This window comes from Rhamphochromis longiceps, linkage group LG3 (genome assembly GCF_057381845.1).
Source record: "Rhamphochromis longiceps isolate RC_006_pf linkage group LG3, R_longiceps_female_GT1.1, whole genome shotgun sequence".
NCBI lineage: Eukaryota > Metazoa > Chordata > Actinopteri > Cichliformes > Cichlidae > Rhamphochromis > Rhamphochromis longiceps.
Window position 1 is genome coordinate 29413042 of NC_140559.1, and position 10586 is coordinate 29423627.

The 10586-nt window shown below is 41.9% G+C and overlaps 1 protein-coding gene across 1 annotated transcript; it reads left to right on the forward strand.

Annotated features, from left to right (window-relative positions):
* The first annotated feature begins 2579 nt into the window (after window positions 1–2579).
* On the forward strand, window positions 2580–5581 carry LOC146673887 (tripartite motif-containing protein 16-like). Its single transcript, XM_085393015.1, has one exon. It carries the CDS (start codon window positions 2727–2729, stop codon window positions 4425–4427), a length of 1701 nt encoding a protein of 566 aa, XP_085249141.1. The 5' UTR covers window positions 2580–2726; the 3' UTR covers window positions 4428–5581.
* Window positions 5582–10586: the final 5005 nt, after the last annotated feature.

Consider the following 10586-nt stretch of genomic DNA (forward strand, 5'->3'; position numbering starts at 1 on the left):
GTGTGTACCATGTTTACATACCTGTGTGGGGACCAAGAATTGGAAGTTTACCATACTTGTGGGGACCAACAGCCCTTATGGGCACAGAAAATAGGTTAGACCAGTGTTTCCCAACCTTTTGGAGCCACGGCACATATTTCACATTAGAAAAATCAAACAGCGAACCACCAAACAAAAATGTCTCAAAAAGCATTTTGATCATTTATCTTAGCAAAATAGGCTCAGTTTGTCCCCAGTATACCTTTTTGCTTTCTTCTGACCATCACTCATGACGGCCCTCATGTGGGCTGGAATTTTCTCCAGGACCCAGACTGACTGCTTTTTCTCTTCAAATATTTATCTATTGCTATTATGTGCTGTGTTCTGACAGCATGACTATTATGTAATATCTTCTTCTGTTTGACAACCAACTTAATTAGAACAGGTGGTTGTACCGCCCTCTAGTGGAAGAGAATGTAATTGTTCTGCCTGTTACTCACTGCGGTCACTTGGAGTACTAATCAGGTGAAACCAGATAATCTTCTACGGCACACCTGTGTGCCACGGCACCGTTTTTGGGAAGCACTGGGTTAGTGTTAGGATAAGCATCTAGGGAAGGATATGAAAACATGACTCTCTCTCTCTCTCTCTCTCTCTCTGTGTGTGTGTGTGTGTGTGTGTGTGTGTGTGTGTGTGTGTGTGTGTGTGTGTGTGTGTGTGTGTGCGCGCTGCATCTCCTACAAACCCTCACAGTTTAATGAGTCCCAGCCGGATGTTTTGATGTTGAGTTTTACTGTCTGCGAGTCTGAGAGCTTTTCCCTGACTTTATTAGGTGTTTTAATCCCTCACACACACACACACACACACACACACACACACACACACACACACACACACACACACACACACACACACACACACACACATTCTCTTTTAATAGGAAGCTATAGATATCAGAGCAGGCTGCTGTGTGTGTGTGTGTGTGTCCCATATTTTATGTTTGTAGCTTGCACTGAGGGCTGATTGATTATGTATGCTCTTCCTGCAGCACTGCGGTGTGTTTGTTGACCTTCTTGTAAGCGACACACACAGGGAAGCACGAACTGTAGCACGTTATAGGTGAATAACACCAGCGCAGTCTCTAATGCAGCTCAGGCAGCTTTGCAACTCAGCGCCATCACTGTTGTGAGGTGTTCCTGTTATCTTGTCCACCCCATCCTCATATAAAAATAGAGAGAGAGAGGATGGCATTTGTGCTTTCAGTGAGATGAAACAATAATAGCTTACAGACATGAACACACACGTGCATCTATGCTTGTGGACCTTCTGTGACATGATGCGTAATCCACACAGCTGTGAAGGTAAGTCATACCTTAAGAAAACAGTGATTTGAGGTTAAGGGGATTCCTCTGAAGTGGTGCAAAAGTGTGAAAAAGGTCAGAAAGAAGTTGTTTAATGTTTGTGTACATGGACATGTCTGGGGATAAATGTATGCTCACCACCTCAATGAACTCAAGCAACAAGGAGCAAAAGTCCTTACTGATGCGAGACCAGTGAAGTCATACAGGAAACAATTACTTCAACTTATTTGTGTGTTTGTTTGCTGTTGTGAAACTGTAAGTAAAGAGTGGAAGGTGGATCTAGCTGAGAATCTGCACGTTTTCTGAGCAATGTCTTGTGATTGACATGTCATTAGCTAAAAACTATAAACTAGTTACCACTCTTTCCTGATGCCTGAGTGTAATATACAAAGAGAACCTAATATTTTGTTCAATATGACAACAAACCATTGAGCGGTGAACACATCAGAAAAATGCTTGCTTGATCTTGTCACATGGTCATTGGTCATTTTACCATACACTCCTTTTTGACTTGACCAGTAGTCTTTTCACAATCACAAGGGTATTTTGCAATGACCCTGGTGAAGGCCACAGGGGGAAATGTGTTGGTCACGCATTAAAACTGGTTCCTAATACTTTAAGTTTCACTGGAGTCTTCATGTCATTAGATCTTTGTCTTCGCCATGAACCTTGAAAGTTGTTCCAGAAAGGTTTGTTGCTATTTTAATGTAAAGAACATGGTTATTTCTGTTGCAGCAGCTGTTATAAATGCAAAACTAAAATGCAAGATTCTTTTGACTAATTAACTTTTTGCAGGAATATCTGTAATTATATGTGCAGACTCTGCTGACTGTTCAAAGCAATGCAGTGGCATTTATCTAGTTCTCATCCTGTTACAGCAACATCGATTACTGCCTATAAAAGCAATAAATAAATAAATAAAAGCAACCAGCATATGTCTGCTAACCTAACCCTGCTCTCTACATATGCTTTGATTAGGTCAGCAGCCTCTGCTGTTCTGACGGTTATTGTTACCTGAGACGTTTCTGTCCAGTGTTCATTAAAGCTGGATTTTTAAAAATTATTTATATAGAAGAAGCAGTAAATAAAAATGGTTAAACACACAGTTTCACTCTCAAACTGCTCCTCTTCCTGGAGTGAAGCACAGCCTGATAACCCTCCCTCTTCTTCCTGCTCTTAAACACAGCACCTCCTCTCTGTCCACGTGTTTCCTCGTTCCCTCCCCCTCAGATCTGCACTTTGAAGATGGGTGTAACCAACATGTGGTGACGTGTAAGAGCTGACAGGCTCCATTCACTGCAGAAACATGTTGTTGAGATCAGAGCTCAGACTAGTTTCAGTTATAAGGAAGTGAAACTCACACAGTCACTGACACTGAGAGGAGAAATGGCGCAGAAAGGAGTTCAGCTGGACCGAGAAACCTTCTCTTGTTCCATCTGTTTGGATCTACTGAAGGATCCGGTGACTACAGCCTGTGGACACAGCTACTGCAGGAACTGTATTAAAAGTTTCTGGGATGAAGAGGACAGGAAGGGAATCCACAGCTGCCCTCAGTGCAGGAAGACTTTCACACTGAGGCCTGTCCTGGAGAAAAACATCGTGTTAGCAGCTTTAGTGGAGCAGCTGAAGAAGACTGGACTCCAAGCTGCTCCAGCTGATCACTGCTATGCTGGACCTGAAGATGTGGCCTGTGATGTCTGCACTGGGAGGAAGCTGAAAGCCATCAAGTCCTGTTTAGTCTGTCTGACCTCTTACTGTGAGAAACACCTCCAACCTCACTATGATGCAGCTCCATTAAAGAAACACAAGCTGGTGGCCCCCTCCAAGAAGCTCCAGGAGAACATCTGCTCTCGTCATGATGAGGTGATGAAGATTTTCTGTCGTACTGATCAGCAGAGTATCTGTTATCTCTGCACAATGGATGAACATAAAGGCCATGAAACAGTCCCAGCTGCAGCAGAAAGGACTGAGAAGCAGAAGGAGCTCGAGGTGAGACGACTAAACATCCAGCAGAGAATCCAGGAGCGAGAGAAAGATGTGAAGCTGCTTCAACAGGAGGTGGAGGCCATCAATGGCTCTGCTGATAAAGCAGTGGAGGACAGTGAGAAGATGTTCACTGAGCTGATCCGTCTCCTCCAGAAAAGAAGCTCTGATGTGAAGCAGCAGGTCAGATCCCAGCAGGAAACTGAAGTGAGTCGAGTCAAAGAGCTTCAGGAGAAGCTGGAGCAGGAGATCGCTGAGCTGAAGAGGAAAGATGCTGAGCTGAAGCAGCTCTCACACACAGAGGATCACAACCAGTTTCTACACAACTACCCCTCACTGTCAGCACTCAGTGAGTCTACACACTCATCCAGCATCAATATTCGTCCTCTGAGCTACTTTGAGGATGTGACAGCAGCTGTGTCAGAGACCAGAGATAAACTACAGGACATTCTGAGAGAGGAATGGACAAACATCTCACTGACAGTCACTGAAGAGGATGTTTTACTGTCACCAGCAGAGCCAAAGACCAGAGCTGGATTCTTAAAATATTCACGTGAAATCACACTGGATCCAAACACAGCAAACACACGTCTGTTATTATCTGAGGGGAACAGAAAAGTAACATTTATGGAACAACAACAGTCTTATTCTGATCATCCAGACAGATTCACTCAAAATAATCAGGTCCTGAGTAGAGAGAGTCTGACTGGACGTTGTTACTGGGAGGTGAAGTGGAGAGGGGGAGCAGTTGGTGTAGCAGTCGCATACAAGAATATCAGCAGAGCAGGGACGGGCGATGAATGTGGATTTGGATACAATGACAAATCTTGGGCATTATATTGTTACACAAACAGTTATAAATTTATTCACAACAAAGTCCACACTGACCTCTCAGGTCCTCGGTCCTCCAGAGTAGGAGTGTACCTGGATCACAGAGCAGGTATTCTGTCTTTCTACAGCGTCTCTGAAACCATGACTCTCCTCCACAGAGTCCAGACCACATTCACTCAGCCGCTCTATGCTGGACTTTGTCTTTGGAAAAATGGAGCCACTGCAGAGTTGATTAAAGTCAAACAGAGAAGACAGGTTCATGTTGATCCCTGACCATTATATGTACTTGTGTAGTTTCTAAATGAGGCTTTACATTTTAGAAGCTGAGAAGTTCAGTGGTCCATTGATGTGTGAAAATAATGTAACGTGAGGGTTCACTAGATGGTTGGGAATCTCTCTGAATAATTAGGTACAGCAAGACGGAGACGGATAACTTTTTAGCAGCCTCTTTACTTTTTAGCACACTGCAACAACAACCCACACTTCCTGTGTGCCGCCCTCATGAATACTTCACTGGCCTCTCAGAAGCCAGGAAATCTTATACTCAGATCAAAACAGGGAAAACAACCAGGTAGATATAACACATACTTATTACTGGTTTGAACATGCATGTCTAAACATTCAAACATGTAAACATGTAAATATCAAAACACGTAACCACCAAATACATAACTAGTTTTATAACCTTTGTAAACACCTCTTTGTATATCAAAGTAGATTTAAATTTACTTCTACACTTTACAATAATATTGCACTGATTCAAACTGTACTTACATTTATATACCTTACATCAATATAAATCTGAATTTGTTCTTATGGCTGATAATCATGTGAGTTTAAATGATACTACTCTTCATATTCAGCATGTTTGAAATCTGTCATCAGTCTGTATGACTGAATCACAGGGGTTAGAAGTTTGTAGGTCACGATGCAGGGTCTCACACTATACGGCCCGATGCTCTGATGCGACCTGAGTGCTCACACTGTGCGTCCATAACATGAAGCCTATAACACAAAATCTGTCTCAGCACAGTGCAGTCCATCACCAGTGTTCGGTCCTCCAGCACCAGCTGGACTGGTTAAAACAGCAGAACACAGGATCCATCAGACAAGCGACTCAGAATGAGTTGGACAATGCTGCGGTCGAGGTACTGCAACTACATGACTTGGATGTGTGTGAAAAAGTACTCTGGAAACCTTCAGAGATACCTGACTCTTGAACGATGGGGGATTATGAAAAGATTGTAGTGACTTAAATGTGCCTGATGGAGTTAGTAAGGGTGCAGCTGTGCCTCGAGCTGATGACAGCACCATAGAAACGGATGTGTTAGTGGAGGAGGTTTGGACACACGTCTGCTTTAATGTGTTTTGCTATTAAAAGATGACAGAATGTTTTATTCATACTAATAGTTGTTAATAAATAGGATTTGCTGAATCAAATTATGTTCTGATATTGTTTTTGTATCATCGTTACATAACATCAATTTCCACATTGTACACATGCAGTTATAGTGATGACAGACACATTAGTAATGATGATGTGAGACACTTACTGACATGTACAGATGGATTTTCTAAGTATGCATGCAGGTGTCTTCAAACCAAGGCAGGAACATCTGTTGCATCTGCTTTTGAGGACGAGTGAGGGACGTGTACCTGTTAATACGTACGGCTCTGATGTCACTAACATCTCCTTGAACTCTAAATCAGTGTTTCCAACCACTGTGCCGCAGCACATACAGGGAGTGCAGATTTATTAGGCAAGTTGTAACAAAATAAAAAGGAGAAAAGAAAAGCCTTGTTAAGCCATGACATATGCTCTTCGTCCCAGGAGGGTAAATCATACCAAACCTAATTGGCAGGTTCAAATTTGTAACAAAAGACAAATCATCGGCCAGATTAATCTCAAGCATTCATCCATCAGCCACACACCTTGCGACACACAACATACAACATAACCCTGATGTCTTTTCACATAATAAGTTTCTTCTCATGTAATCAGATGTGTGCCATGTTAAAACTTCTTCACACACCTCAGAAACTCAACAACCTATTAGCTCGCCCAGCTCACTCTTTCAAGACCCCTCATCAGCATTCTGTTTTCCCCCAGCTTTGATGCAATCATCTGTCCTCCCATAATATTAGTCCACTAGTCTATGTATCACTTCTCATCTAAGTGACTTGGATAAGATGACAAACAGAATCACATGCTTAAGATGCTGTCTGGTCTTCATGAGTTTCATTGTATGTGTATGTAGGGTTAGTAGGATTAATACATTTTCCGTTTGTGTTTTTTTTGTGTACCTTTTTCATTTTGTAGTGCTTCAGACTCCTCAAATGTTCCCACTTAAAGCAGTTATTTTCCTTTTTCACAGGTTTGCTAACCCAAATTTTGATTTCCCACACTAAACAACAGCATTCCTCTGTACACTCACCTACTTCTTCCACTCTGTTCTCCTCTCCCACTCTGCAGTCCAATGGCAGTCAGTTCTCTTCAGCTTTGGCCTGTGTTTTCCACTGTCTCATCTTGGCATTTCACTCCAAAAGTGGCAAATGTCACACAGTGAAGTTGTAGCTTGCTGGAAACACATGTCCATCCAGTCAGGTGATGGGTTTTCTTTCTCTCTGATGCCGTTTGCCCAAAGCGCTGCTGGACCTCTCTGCTCAGGATACTGCTGTCTCTTGACCTGCTGTGAGCTCTTGATATCCATCTCATTGTTCTAGAACTGCACTCCTTGTCTTCAGGCAGAGGTTAGCTTCCGTGGAGCTTGCTTTCTCGGGGTGAGAAACACATAGGAGTTAACCTGTAAACACAATTCAGCCAAGACTCGGCCTGGGTGTTTCTAATGATGTTAACCTATAATTGTCGTCCAACTGCTGCATGTGGAAATTTGATCCTGGTCTGCTTTTCACCTGCAAGTCACACCCTCTGCTAGGCCGGGTTAGCCTCGCAGAGGCAGTGGCGAGGCTAACCCGGCACCCTCGCCTCTGCTAACCCTGTTTTCACAATAGAGAGACGCCTAAAACAACACACATCTCTCTCTCTGGTTTTTGAACTCTCCTTTCTTTAAAACAGAAAGTGAGATTGAAGTTGCCTTAGGCTGAGCTCTTCATTTATCAATTCCTTTTTTTTCATCAACAGCACAACTATTTTCTTTCTTTTCTGTCCACTGGGGTAGAAGCTGACCTGCAGAATCACCTCTTCCCCCGTTGGAGACTATTCTCACCCACACACTTTCACACCTCTCTGTGGTTCACACACACAGTGACTTCAGACACATTACACTGCTTTGCGCACAATTTCACTTCTTTTCTTCCTTCAATGATCTACATATTACGTGCTGCCTGGTGAATACTTTGCAATGTTTTCCATCCCCTTTCAAGGCATACTTACTACTTACTCAGTTTATTCCCCATCGTGGCTCAAGAGTTGGGCGTTCGTCTTGTAATCGGAAGGTTGCCGGTTCGAGCCCCAGCTCGGACAGTCTCGGTTGTTGAGTCCTTGGACACTTCACCCGTTGCCTACTGGTGGTGGTCAGAGGGCCCGGGGGCGCCAGTGTCCAGCAGCCTCGCCTCTGTCAGTGCGCCCCAGCCATCACCAGTGTGTGAATGGGTGGATGACTAAATGTGTAAAGCGCTTTGGGGTCCTTAGCGTCCTTAGGGACTAGTAATGCATTTACACTTAACAAGACAACTTTCAGCCGCACACAGACCACGTCTGGCCCACACTTGTTCACACACAAAATAGGCCTATGATCTCCCTTAAAGCAGAGTCACCAGTGAGAGCTCTATCCTCCTTACATACAAAACCAAACACTTTACGTCCTCAGTGGCGGAGAAAAAAACCTCCTTTCGGTGGTGAAACCATCCTTAAACCTTCTTGAAAACTGGCGGACAAACCAGACCTCCTTAAAAAAATTAAAAACTGGTGGGGAAATCAGGTAGCTTATCCACCTTAAAATAAAATAAATAAACAGCCTTTATTGCAGCCTTTTATTCTCATGGTCACAGAAGGTTACAACACTGCATGTGTGTGTGTGTGTGTGTGTGTGTGTGTGTGTGTGTGTGTGTGTGTGTGTAATAATAATAATCACAGGGAAAGAAACACACACAACTAATAGGTACTATCTAACACCAGTGCAGAAGATGCAAATTCATAGAAAATATCAATATGACTCATGTAATGTTCAGTAGAAAACCAGCGTGTCTCATGGAGTAGCCCAGAGAAAACATTAGTGAATGTTGTATATCAGTCAAACAGGAGATCTTCTGTCACCATCAGATGACACAGTTATTAAACAGTTAATTAAACGTCATCAAAGTTGTTACTTTATCATTTCTATTAGTGTTCCCTTACCAATGTCTTTTTTTTTTCTGTGTATTCTACTATGTCTACTTCTAGTTGTTATATGGCTGTCTATGATGGTACTGCATACTGTTTTTGGTGCACATATCTGTGTTTCTCAGGTCTGTTCCCTGGATTTTCACCTGGCTTTTATCCTGTATGTTTCAGTTGTTTGTATTAAATTACAGTAGTTTTCTTTTTCCTCTTTAATAAACATGTGGAACTATTTTTTTTTAATAAGATAGCGCTGGAGTTTTCTTCCTTTTTGAATTTTTCAATGCATTTTTGTCATGTTACAATGGCGTTGATTTGTGTTATTGTCCGACGAAGATCACGAGTGCTGGAAACATTTGCAAAACAACTGGTAAAGTTGGAAACTTGCAGTGTGCGAGCTGTTGATTTTTTTTTCATGGACATTGTTAACTATGTTTCAGATCAGTAACTGGCTCATTTGTTTGTTTTGCATAGATGTGCATGTATTTATTTTATTGTTGCTCTGTTTTGACGTTGCTAGTTTGAGATACTGTCATCTCTGAGACGACCATTTCTGTACCTGAACCCTGGGCAGAAACAATAAACTTGACTAAACTGATATTAAAAACACTGGTTTGTTCTAATCCAGATGTAGTAGCTTTATGATGGTTTCTGCAGGTTGAAGAACAGCTGGAATCATCATCTGAACATTTAACTCCTGTAAGAGCAGCACAAAGATGCAGAAACAGGCTCTCTCTCAGTGTCGTTTTACAAATGTTACAGCTGCAGTAAAAACAAGATGAAAATAATCAGGGTGAATTTAATTGTTACTGAAACAACATGTAAGGTCTTCACTAAATACCTCACCATCTACAATCCCTCTCTAATCAGTCGTGTTGATAGGCTGTAAAGCTGTAAAACCATAAAAGTCCACAAAAACACCACTGCAAGCATCACAGGGAAACATTAGTGCAGGCACACAGTGACTGTTTCGCTTTCAGCTTCTGCAGCCAAGCAGAAAATATGCAAATGAGGAACAAAATCGAAGAGATTTAACAGAAGTAATGACCTTTTTTTTCTGTCCTGCTAAAACACATCACTAATAGCAGAAACATTAGACGTGCTTGTTTAACTAAAGGAGAATCGCAGAAAGAATCAGGACACCAGCACTTAAGCAGCTAACACATAATAAAGGGAGCTGCAAAGGAAAAACAGGGAGAATAAAAACACCATAAACAACATCCTGACTCATCTGCATGAATCACAGCAGGTTCATCTGGAGTGTGTTTGTTTTAATTGTTGCTCTGAGTTCACACTTGAGCGCCTGTGCACACAGAAGCATCTCTGTTGTTTTGTACCTCTGGTCACATTAAGATGGGCAGCGAGAGACTTTGGAGTCTCCCGCTGCCCATCTTAATGACATAATCTTCCAACAGCAGAATCTTTTTTTCTGGATAAATCAAAATCAGAGACTTGAACACCTACACAGCATCTGAACATGTGCATACTGTCCTCACTACAGTACCAAAGCTCATCATCTTGATATGACTTATGGTTCCATAACAGGGTGTCAGTTCTGGAGTTTCCCCAAAATTACTGTTAACAGTACATATTCAGTCATAACCACACAGGCACTGCCTCTAAATAAAACTCAGTATCTGTAAAAACACCCCATGATGTGAAGATGAGAGTAATGAGTTACACAGACCATCAGAGGGGGCAAAAGTACAGACGTTCTTTACTTAAGTAGAAGTACAGATACCCGTGTTTTTTAAAAAAAATATTCTCCAGTAAAAGCACTGAAACAACTTCTTTGAGTAAAAGTGAAAAGGTACAGTTTGCAGGTTACAAGGTAACTAAAGCTTGTGCTATATTAATATAAGAATATAATCAGAAAATATTATTAGTGCACAAGAATACAAATATTATTCTAATCTAAATTCTAATTCTAATGAATGTGCTTATTTTGATTTGAAAGATTTCAAAACAATAACTGTTTCCTGTTGCCTACTTTGTAGAGGGTGACTTTGCCTCTAAACAGGAAAATGAGCAGTCAGGGGTTAAAGTGGTGGAGGAACTCTAAAATTAGTAATGGCGCTCAGTGTGGGGAAAAA